This window comes from Bos indicus, chromosome 6 (assembly GCF_029378745.1).
Source record: "Bos indicus isolate NIAB-ARS_2022 breed Sahiwal x Tharparkar chromosome 6, NIAB-ARS_B.indTharparkar_mat_pri_1.0, whole genome shotgun sequence".
In the NCBI taxonomy this organism is placed as follows: domain Eukaryota; kingdom Metazoa; phylum Chordata; class Mammalia; order Artiodactyla; family Bovidae; genus Bos; species Bos indicus.
The window spans coordinates 84,065,282-84,077,388 of record NC_091765.1 but is presented as its reverse complement, the minus strand read 5'-3'; the positions used below and the strand labels follow the sequence as shown (position 1 = coordinate 84,077,388).

Below are 12,107 nucleotides of genomic sequence, written 5' to 3'. Positions count from 1 at the left end.
AGCTTCCCTTGTTGCAGAATGCGGACTATCGAGGGTACACAGGCTTTAGCAGCTGCAACACGTGGGCTCAGTAGTTGCAGCTCCCAGGCTCTAGAGTACAGGCTCAACAGTTGTGATACACCAGCTTAGTTGCTTCTGTAAACTGCCTTTTCTAACAATACACTGCCTCATTTTGTTACTGTTTTACTTTTTATGTACCACTTAACGTAAAATGATAGCTCCTTATCCCTTCTTATCCTTGGACCATTTTATTTTTATTTATCTGGTTCAAGGTTTTACCATGTTTTTCATTAAAATGTGTCTTTAAAAATTCTGGCTAATTAACATCACAGAACTGTTCTCTAACAAGAACTATAAATGGTTGATAATCTAGTTAATTCTAAGTTGTTCCCTAGTGTAACGTGGAGAGTCAAAAAACAAAAATGCATGGGTACTGGTCAAGAAAAATACTGTTTAAGTTAACTGACATGCAGTTGGATCTTTTGTTATGAGATTGGGACTTTTTTTAGGATTTAAAAACTATTCTGGAAATTGAGTAGCTCTTTTAAAAGTTAAACTACAAATATTCTCACATCAAGTCATTGCAGTTTTGCATATACCATAAGAATACTATTAAAATTACTGTCTCTTGTGGCTTGTGTTTCAGCCTGAAGTAAATTATGACATCGTGCGTTGGCTTTCTTGGACTGCCCAAGGCTTTTTACCCCCACTTGCTGCAGCAGTAGGAGGCGTTGCCAGCCAAGAAGTACTGAAAGCTGTAACAGGAAAGTTTTCTCCTTTGTGCCAGTGGGTTAGTTCTCTATTTTAATATTTTTTATACTTAAGGCTGAATTCGTTACCCATATAAACACATTCTAAGTTACAACATAGTATTGATCAATATAAAAGCAAAAATATATTTTCATGCATGAATTGGGTGTGATGTGCGACCACAATTTAATTCTATAATAGAAACTGACAAGATCATTTGTTGAAGATATTGGTATTTAACCCAGAGTTGCATTCTAGGATGTATTTCTCTCGTTTGTGAGAGTAAGGGGGTGAATTTTCCCTCCTTTTATTTGATTTCCACTACTGTTCGCTTAGCAGTCATGCACTTTCAGGACTCTTAAATTGTCCCATGGAGTTACATTGGCATCATGAATCTTCAGATTCCCTAGCATCTAAGTATAAACTTCTAAAGGTAGAAAGCATAGCAATGATAAAAGTTTGAGAACTGTATAGCGTAAAAGCATCACAGGATGAAAAACCCTTGGTTTCTGTTATCAGAAAGAATAATTGGCAAGAGTGTATCAAAGGACACTTTTCAGGCCCTTTATTTTTTGAAAAACTTTGAACATATTGTTTTTAAAAGTTTCAAATAGTTTTAATAATTAAAATTTGTAAATTTATAATTTAAATTTGACAAATGCTATTCAGTCAGTTTAGTTCAGTCTCTCAGTCGTGTCCGATTCTTTGTGACCGCATGAATCGCAGCACGCCAGGCCTCCCTGTCCATCACCAACTCCCAGAGTTCACTCAGACTCACGTCCATCGAGTCAGTGATGCCATCCAGCCATTTCATCCTCTGTCGTCCCCTTCTCCTCCTGCCCCCAATCCCTCCCAGCATCAGAGTCTTTTCCAGTGAGTTAACTCTTCACATGAGGTGGCCAAAGTACTGGAGTTTCAGCTTTAGCGTCAGTCCTTCCAAAGAAATCCCAGGGCTGATCTCCTTCAGAATGGACTGGTTGGATCTCCTTGCAGTCCAAGGGACTCTCAAGAGTCTTCTCCAACACCACAGTTCAAAAGCATCAATTCTTCGGTGCTCAGCCTTCTTCACAGTCCAACTCTCACAACCATACATGACCACAGGAAAAACCATAGCCTTGACTAGACGAACCTTTGTTGGCAAAGTAATGTTTCTGCTTTTCAATATGCTATCTAGCTTGGTCATAACTTTCCTTCCAAGGAGTAAGCGTCTTTTAATTTCATGGCTGCAGTCACCATCTGTAGTGATTTTGGAGCCCAGAAAAATAAAGTCTGACACTGTTTCCCCATCTATTTCCCATGAAGTGATGGGACCGGATGCCATGATCTTCGTTTTCTGAATGTTGAGCTTTAAGCCAACTTTTTCACTCTCCACTTTCACTTTCATCAAGAGGCTTTTTAGTTCCTCTTCACTTTCTGCCATAAGGGTGGTGTCATCTGTTAGCAGCATAAGAAATGTAAATTGTGTTTTTAACATAGAGTCTATCTTTAAATAAATAATCATTTATTCGTGTTCATAATCACGTTCAAATTAAGCCATCAGTTCAGTTCAGTTCAGTTGCTCAGTCATGTCCGACTCTTTGCAACCCCATGAATCACAGCATGCCAGGCCTTCCTGTCCATCAACAACTCCCGGAGTTTACTCAGACTCATGTCCGTCAAGTTGGTGATGCCATCCAGCCATCTCATCCTCTGTCGTCCCCTTCTCCTCCTGCCCCCAATCCCTCCAGAATCAGGGTCTTTTCCAGTGAGTCAACTCTTCGCATGAGGTGGCCAAAGCACTGGAGTTTGAGCTTCAGCATCAGTCCCTCCAATGAACACCCAGGACTGATCTCCTTTAGTATGGACTGGTTGGATCTCTTTGCAGTCCAAGGGACTCTCAAGAGTCTTCTCCAACACCACACTTCAAAAGCATCAGTTCTTCAGCGCTCAGCTTTCTTCACATTCCAACTCTCACATCCATACATGACCACGGGAAAAAACATAGCCTTGACTAGACACACCTTTGTTGGTAATGTCTCTGCTTTTCAATATGCTATACAGGTTGGTCATAACTTCCCTTCCAGGGAGTAAGCGTCTTTTAATCTCATGGCTGCAGTCACCATCTGCAGTGTTTTTGGAGCCCCCAAAAATAAAGTCTGACACTGTTTCCACTGTTTCCCCATCTATTTCCCATGAAGTGATGGGACCAGATGCCATGATCTTCGTTTTCTGAATGCTGAGCTTTAAGCCAACTTTTTCACTCTCCTCTTTCACTTTCATCAAGAGGCTTTTTAGTTCCTCTTCACTTTCTGCCATAAGGGTGGTGTCATCTGCATATCTGAGGTTATTGATATTTCTCCCGGCAATCTTGATTCCAGCTCCTGCTTCTTCCAGCCCAGTGTTTCTCATGATGTACTCTGCACATAAGTTAAATAAGCAGGGTGACAATATACAGCTTTGACGTACTCCTTTTCTTATTTGGAACCAGTCTGTTGTTGCATGTCCAGTTCTAACTGTTGCTTCCTGACCTGCATATAGGTTTTTCAAGGCAGGTCAGGTGGTCTGGTATTCCCATCTCTTGAAGAATTTTCCACAGTTTATTGTGATCCACACAGTCAAAGGCTTTGGCATAGTCGATAAAGCAGAAATAGATGTTTTTCTGGAACTCTCTTGCTTTTTCCATGATTCAGCGCATGTTGTCAGTTTGATCTCTGGGTCCTCTGCCTTTTCTAAAACCAGCTTGAACATCTGGAATTTCACAGTTCATGTTATTGCTGAAGCCTGGCTTGGAAAATATTGAGCATTACTTTACTGGCCTGTGAGATGCGTGCAATTGTGCGGTAGTTTGAGCATTCTTTGGCATTGCCTTTCTTTGGGATTGGAATGAAAACTGACCTTTTCCTATCCTGTGGCCACTGCTGAGTTTTCCTGGCATATTGCTGGCATATTGAGTGCAGCACTTTCACAGCATCATCTTTTGCGATTTGAAATAGCTCAACTGGAATTCCATCTCCTCCACTAGCTTTGTTCGTAGTGATGCTTTCTAAGGCCCACTTGACTTCACATTCCAGGATGTCTGGCTCTAGGTCAGTGATCACGCCATCATGATTATCTGGGTTGTGAAGATCTTTTTTGTACAGTTCTTCTGTGTATTCTTGCCACCTCTTCTTAATATCTTTTGCTTCTGTTAGGTTCATACCATTTCTGTCCTTTATTGAGCCCATCTTTGCATGAAGTGTCCCTTGGTATCTCTAATTTTCTTGAAGAGATCTCTAGTCTTTCCCATTCTGTTGTTTCCCTCTATTTCTTTGCATTGATCACTGAGGAAGGGTTTTTTATCTCTTCTTGATATTCTTTGGAAATCTGCATTCAGATGCTTATATCTTTCCTTTTCTCCTTTGCTTTTCGCTTCTCTTCTTTTCACAGCTATTAGTAAGGACTCCTCAGACAGCCATTTTGCTTATTTGCGTTTCTTTCCCATGGGGATGGTCTTGTTTCCTGTCTCTTGTACAGTGTCACAAACCTCAGTCCATAGTTCATCAGGCACTCTTGTCTATCAGATCTAGTCCCTTAAATCTATTTCTCACTTCCACTGTACAATAATAAGGGATTTGATTTAGGTCATACCTGAATGGTCTAATGGTTTTCCCCATTTTCTTCAATTTCAGTCTGAATTTGGCAATAAGGAGTTCATGATCTGAACCACAATCAGCTCCCGGTCTTGTTTTTGCTGACTGTATAGAGCTTCTCCATCTTTGGCTGCAAAGAATATAATCAGTCTGATTTCGGTGTTGAACATCTGGTCAAGTTTTTTTCATTAACTTAAACAAATTCTGTCTGATGTTATTTTAGATGCTGAGATTGTGACTCCATAGATCACTTCCTCATAGTATATGTAGTAATTATAAGTGACAAAGAATATACCCAAGTTTGAAAATAGTACAGGATAGGTAGTTTCCTATTTTAAGAAATCAAATTATTTATTCAAATGTAATTGAAATTGAATGATGCTTCCTAAGTTTATGTAGTTATAGAAAATAGATTTGGAGGTGAAATTTCCTTTTAAGATTTAGATGTATCATCCGTAAGATGGCTAAAATGACCTGAATCAAATATTATCTTTTTATAATTCCTCCAGATTTAACCATACTAGAGAAGAGAATTACTTTTTCTAGCAGTTTAGTTTTCTACATAGTAAGCTGTGTTTTTATATTCTACTTTAAGTTATACATTGAAGCAGCAGATCTTGTCGAATCCCTCAGCAAACCTGAACGACAAGAATTTCTCCCACGGTAATACTGACATTTTTTTGCTTTTTCCTTAGTTCTATATTTATAAGCAGCACCAAAATTAAAGAATTTTTGTATAAACATGGATTTGTTTTAGATGTGTTTTCTCCTAATTCACTCACTTCTGCAGTCTTTTCTCCTCTACATGTATAGATTGTCATAATAATGCAGTTTCTCATAAACATTTTATTAATATTGAATATAAAGTTTTAAATTGTGTATCATGAGAGTGGTTAAGTTTCAAAACACCATTCTGATTTTAGATGAAAACAGTTGATACCTGCATTTTTTATTTATGTCAGTCATTCTTCACTTATTTGGGTTACAGATCTCTTTGAGAATCTGATCAAAGCTTATTAATTCTTTCTCCGAAAAATACATGTAACCCAAAGTTCTGCTTTCAATTTAAGTCGGTTAACAACTTCAAAGCCCATCCATAGTCTTCTCTATGAACCTTTGTAAAATCCCTGCCTTAAAAATGTTTTTCTAGATAAACTTAAGTCACCTTCATTCAAGTCATGAGGAGTTATATTAGTTCAAATGGAAGAAAGAAAAGCCTGATTTCTTTATGAGGTTTTTTTTCTTTTTCAAATAAAATTAATTATCTGTTAGTTTGGAAGACGCTCCTAAAGAGTATTCTATTTAAAGTAAAACATTAAATTGGTACCAGTAGTAATGAAACTAACCTTAATTTTTTTATGCCTTTCTATTTTTTTGGTTTGTGTTGTTTTCTCCAGAGGAGATAGATATGATGCCTTACGAGCCTGCATTGGAGACACTTTATGTCAGAAGCTACAAAATTTGAATATCTTTTTAGTAAGTGGGAATAATGATGAGAATAAACAGTACAGTCAAACTGCTATAGTGCGTCACATTAATTTGTTAAAGGAGTACCATTTCTAAATAATATAGTAGATATTCAGGAAATTTTTAAAACAGGAATTTTTAAACTGTAGCTTGCAGGCCAAATCCATCCTACTGCCTGTTTTTCGTGAGAACACAGCTAAGTCCATGTATTCATAGATTGTCTATGGCTTCTTTTATACTTTAAAAGTGGCAGTTGTGTAGTTGTAACATTCACTGTCTGGCCCTTTATAGAAAGAGTTTACCAACCCATCATCTAAAGAATTAATACATGTAAAATTAAAATATAATAGTTTTGAACATTAAATGATTTTCTAGAAATATATTAAAAATTGTGGGTGGTTGGAGGTTCTTTGTTTTTTCTTGTCAAATGTAAGAATATGTAGGTGGATCAGTGCATTGGGCAGGGAAGCTCCTCAGTAGCATAAAACTTCTTCTACTGCCATAATTATTATAATTGGTCCTAAAAATACTGCTGATTTTTAATATTCCTTTTTTAAGTAACATTTTGAAAGTCAGCAGTTATTGCTGAGCTTTTACTTACATGTAGAACTATTGTTAGTTTTTATTTAAAAGTCTTAGAATAGTTATATTCATCAAATTAATTTAGAAAAATTTCTGCAAACAAGTAATCTTTTTAATTAGAATGTTACACTCTTTCATGCTGGCTGTTTCCATGTTATATAAAAAAATGAGTTCAATGTTTGGCTTTTGTTTGGAATATTAAAATGTCTTCTGTTTAAAAGAATTGTAAATACTATGCTTTTCCTTCTATGATTTATACTTTTTTTTCTTTAGCTGAAACACTCATGATACCATGAACCATTAAATATTTTAAAATAAAATAATTTTAAAATTATTTTAAATATTCACATTATTTTTAAAAGTATGTTATTATAACAGCATTTGAAGAAAATTATGATGAAATTGCTCTTTAGTAAGTAGAAGTTTTAATATTATTTAATCTGATACATTTTTTCTTCTTCACAGGTAGGATGTGGAGCCATAGGCTGTGAAATGTTAAAAAATTTTGCTTTGCTTGGTGTTGGCACAGGCAAACAGAAGGGAATGGTAAGTTATAAATCCTTGAGACTTAAAAAGTTATATTTCTCTGGCTGCCCGTTTTTGAACCATATTTGACTGCCTGGGTCCAAAGCATTGATTTTGAGGGTAGGGTATTAGGCTACAACTTGGATAATTCTACCCTGATCATTTTTCAAAATTCATGTAACTTTGTGGCAAATTATTTGAGTTTTCTGCTCCTCACTTTCTTTCTTAATTTACTGTGAAACTGTTATTGTACTACTTGCCTCATAATTATGAAGATCAAATATGAATGGGCTTTTCAAATAAAAAAGCACATTAATATTGTTATTTCATTAGATACTACTTCTTATTAAATAAATATTTAAGATGAGAGAAGTTAACATTAGAAAGTTGCAGAGTACTCAGATATTATTTCAATTGGTGATCAAAGAAGAATGAGTAATAAAAACATTGGTATATATTATAAATTAAGATGATATATATGAGTTAATTGGAAAATCATGTCATATATTTAAATAAAAATATATTTCATTGATGCTGCTTGCCTTTAAAATGTAGTAGTACCTGCAGTAGTGATATCATAGATTTACCATGGTGCTTACTAGTAATTAAATGACTAAAATTTGTGGAATAGTTCATGTTTTATAGCTTATTAAGCTTACTATTACAGTCATAGGCAGACCTCCTACAGTTTGTTATTCTTGCTCAGTTCAGTTCAGTCACTCAGTCACGTCTGACTCTTTGCGACTCCCGTTGACTGCAGCCTGCCAGGCTTCCCTGTCCATCACCAACTCCCAGAGCTTACTCAAACTCATGTCCATTGAGTTGGTGATGCCATGGACTCATCGATGGGTGATGCCATCCAACCATCTCATCCTCTGTCATCCCTTTCTCCTCCCACCTTCAATCTTTCCCAGCATCAAGATCTTTTCAAATGAATCAGTTCTTTACATCAGGTGGCCACAGTATTGGGAGTTTCAGCTCCAGCATCAGTCCTTCCAATGAATATTCAGGACTGATTTCCTTTAGGACGGACTGGTTGGATCTCTTTGCAGTCCAAAGGACTCTCAAGAGTCTTTTCCAACTCCACAGTTCAAAAGCATCAATTCTTCTGCTCTCAGCTTTCTTTATAGTCTGTCCATACATGACTATAGGAAAAACCATATCCTTGACTAGATGGACCTTTGTTGGCAAAGTAATGTCTCTGCTTTTTAATATGCTGTCTAGGTTGGTCATAACTTTTCTTCCAAGGAGCAAGCATCTTTTAATTTCATGGCTGCAGTCACCATCTGCAGTGATTTTGGAGCCCAAAACAATTAAGTCTGTCACTGTTTCCATTGTTTCCCCATCTATTTGCCATGAAGTGATGGGACCGGATGCCAGGATCTTGGTTTTCTGAATGTTGAGCTTTAAGCCAACTTCTTCACTCTCCTCTTTCACTTTTATCAAGAGGCTCTTTAGTTCTTCCCTTTCTGCCATGAGGGTGGTGTCATCTGCGTATCTGAGGTTACTGATATTTTTCTCAGCAATCTTGATCCCAGCTTATATCTCATCCAGCCCAGCTTGTCTCATGATATACTCTGCATATAAGTTAAATAAGCAGGTGACAGTATACAGCCTTGACGTACTCCTTTCTTGATATGGAACCAGTCTGTTGTTGCATGTCCAGTTCTAACTGTTGCTTCTAGATATGCATACAGATTTCTCAGGAGGCAGGTCAGGTAGTCTGGTATTCCCATCTCTAAGATTTTCCACAGTTTGTTGTAATCCACATAGCATTCTTGCTCAACATTTCCTAAATTGTTTTCCACAAATCACTATTAGTTCTGCTGACTTTTAAAATATTTCTAAAAAAGAAAAGAAAATCCTTGGTTGTGTTAAGTTTGAATAACACCTACTTTACTCCTTAGAAATTCATAATACATATCAGCATATAAAAAGTCAGGAAAAGAGCTATAGTAAATAAACCAACTTACTTTAAGTAATAAAACAAGATAAGTTAATCGGGCAGTCTTGAACCTACTGCAAATATTATATAAATTATTCTTACTGTGTAAATTAGTCTTTTATAAAATATTTACATGTGTATCCAAACTTAACTAGAAGGAGGTAAAGAGAAATCCCTGGGTTCCAGGAACCAAGAGGGAAATTAGTCCCTGACCTAAAAGCTGTGGTAATTCACAAGTGTTCTGGTACATTAACTATTAATAGAAAGGGAAGTCATTTGTGAGAAATTGCAGCTCAGCATGCACCATGCTGGTGTATGGGTCCAAAATTTTATCATATAAAATTTTTAAGTAGATAAAAGAATACAACAAATTTGGGGGTGTTGAAACCTCTAGATTAAACAATGGCAAAACTGTGTTATGGTGATACATACTGAGTGTACATAGGACTATACAGCAAAATCAACATCCATTCAAGACAGTCCACAATGGAAAATGACAAATCTCTAGAAAAAGGTACCACCTGAAAAGTGAAAGTCACTCAACTGTGTCCTGCTCTGTGACCCATGGACTATGTAGTCCATGGAATTCTCCAGGCCAGAATACTGAGTGGGTAGCCTTCCCTTCTCCAGGGGATCTTCCCAACCCAGCGATCAAACTCAGGTCTCCCACATTGCAGGCAGATTCTTTACCAGCTGAGCCACAAGGGAAGCCCACCACCTGAAAGAATCAGCCAATGAAAATAGAAGAATTAGTTCTCCAAGAAATACAGAAAATAGAAGTGCTACAAATAATGTAACATACAGACTCTAAAGTTAAAAATGACCAAAGACATAGAGTAATGAAAACATGAGATGGGGAAGGAAATTTTTACCAAAAGCCAAGGAAGAATTTCTGTATAGTCAGTGAACTTAAAATTCAAATGTAGCTGAAGTGAGAACTGATGACTAAGAGATAAATAAAATTCCTAGAATGTAGTGTAGAGAGAGTCTTTTTCTTTTTTAATGAAAGAGGATACATATGCACGGTCTAACATAAATGTAGAATTTCCAGAGAGTAAAGATAAGGAAGAAGTAAGGATAATGACAAGAAGTTTGCAAAATTGAAGAGACAAGTGTGTTCTGATTAAAAAGCTAAATTAATCCCAAACAAATCAAATGCAGAAATGAAAAAGATTACAAAAAACGATTATTTGGTGGACTTCTTAACCAGCAATAAGTACACACCTGAAGATAGGGAAGCATATCTTCATAGTACAAGTGACTTATCAACCTAGATTTCTATATCCAACTAAATTATCTTTTGAGAGAATTAAAGATAACTGATAAGTAAAATGATAAAAGATTATCACTAGTTCTCAGTGAGTGAACTGTGGGATTAATACAGGCAGTGTGTGAAGCCAAGGGTAAGTAGAAGCATTTGACAACAGTCTTAGGTTTAGATAAGCATTGATTTTTAAAACCTTTAATTAAAATGTTGACATTTTGGAATGAAATGGCTAAAAATAAGTAAAATGTTCCTTGATATCACAGAAAATAGAAGGGAGAGTTCAGATATCTTCCACTGTTCTAGAGGAAATGAAGAGTTTCATTTTAGATCTTAAGTCACATGTACATGTTAAAATTTTGAATATCACTGCATAAAAACAGAGATTTAACTTCCATACCAGTTGGTGAGTGGTTAAAGGAGGGTTCAGGTCAAGAATACTTGATCAATTCAGTAGAAGACAAAAAAAAACCCCCACAAACACAGGGTGGATTAAAAAGTGGGCTTGGGGGAAGTGGAAGAAAAACCCTTTTAATCAGTAATCACAATAATTAGAATTATTATATATATATTTATTAATTATGGTTAAACTTTCTGTTAAAAGACATTTTCTGTGGTTTTCTTCCTCCTATTTCAAGGAAACACCTAACACATAATAACATAGAACTATTGAAAACAACAGAGAAGGCAATGGCAACCCACTCCAGTACTCTTGCCTGGAAAATCCCATGGACGGAGGAGCCTGGTGGGCTGCAGTCCATGGGGTCGCTAATAGTCGGACATGACTGAGCGCCTTCACTTTCACTTTTCACTTTCATGCGTTGGAGAAGGAAATGGCAACCCACTCCAGTGTTCTGGCCTGGAGAATCCCAGGGACGGGGGAGCCTGGTGGGCTGCCGTCTCTGGGGTCGCACAGAGTCTGACACAACTGAAGTGACTTAGCAGCAGCAGCATTGAAAGCAAAAATCTGTATATATCAGGGAAATAGCTAAAAGAAAATGTGTTTGAATACCAGTAAACATCTAACATCTGGAACACACTCTGCTTCTAGTGAAATCTACAAATACTAGCTTAAGTGACAAATGAATTATGACTACTTTTAAAATTGTCTTGGCTCTGTTTACTTTCATCTTGCATCCTTTAAAATGGAGGTATGCAAATTTTTCCTTAACCGGACTGTAACTGTTCTAGGTTTGTGATGTTAAGTCTGTCATAGCTACTGAGCTCTGCCATTGCAGTATAAAAACAGCCATAACCAATACTTAAACAAATGGTGTGATGGTGTTCCAGTAAAAATTATTTACAAAAACAGCTGCCTGCACTCTAGTTTGTATACCTCTGCTTTAGCAAGAGTTCCTTTCAAATTGAAACATGTAAGTGTTCTTTTCAGTCGAGATTGAAAATAAACATGTATAGAAAAAAAAGAGCCGAATCTTCTATGACTAACCCATTACGTGTTTCTAAAATGTGATAGTGATATTTAGCCTCTATTTTGTTATGAAGAAAAAAGTTGTTTTGATCAGGATCTGCGACTGATTTTAGCTATTTTGTTTGACATGTTCCTATGCTAAATATTATCTTTAATTGCTAAGTCGCTTCAGTCGTGTCCAACTCTGTTTGACCCCATGGACTGCAGCCTACCAGGCTTCTCCGTCCAAGGGATTCTCCAGGCAAGAACACTGGAGTGGATTGCCATTTCCTTCTCCAATGCATGAAAGTGGAAAGTGAAAGTGAAGTCGCTCAGTCATGTCCGACTCTTGGCGACCCCATGGACTGCAGTCTACCAGGCTCTTCCATCCATGGGATTTTCCAGGCAACAGTACTGGAATGGGGTGCCATTGCCTTTTCCAAAATATTATCTTTAAATATAAGTATAAAAACAGTAGTATTGGTAACCAGTTTTGAGTATTTTTTATTATAACTTCTACCAGGCAAAATAATTTATAACTTGTGGGAGTTAGTCATT

General features: G+C 36.7%; 1 protein-coding gene across 1 annotated transcript in view; it reads left to right on the top strand.

Annotated features, from left to right (window-relative positions):
* Window positions 1-12,107, top strand: part of UBA6 (ubiquitin like modifier activating enzyme 6) — an 87,441-nt gene that overhangs the window by 50,771 nt on the left and 24,563 nt on the right. The window contains exons 14-17 of the mRNA XM_019962828.2: window positions 647-790; window positions 4,954-5,021; window positions 5,756-5,834; window positions 6,873-6,953. Coding sequence (XP_019818387.2) covers window positions 647-790; window positions 4,954-5,021; window positions 5,756-5,834; window positions 6,873-6,953 — 372 coding nt within the window. The remainder of the gene's footprint in view (window positions 1-646; window positions 791-4,953; window positions 5,022-5,755; window positions 5,835-6,872; window positions 6,954-12,107) is intronic.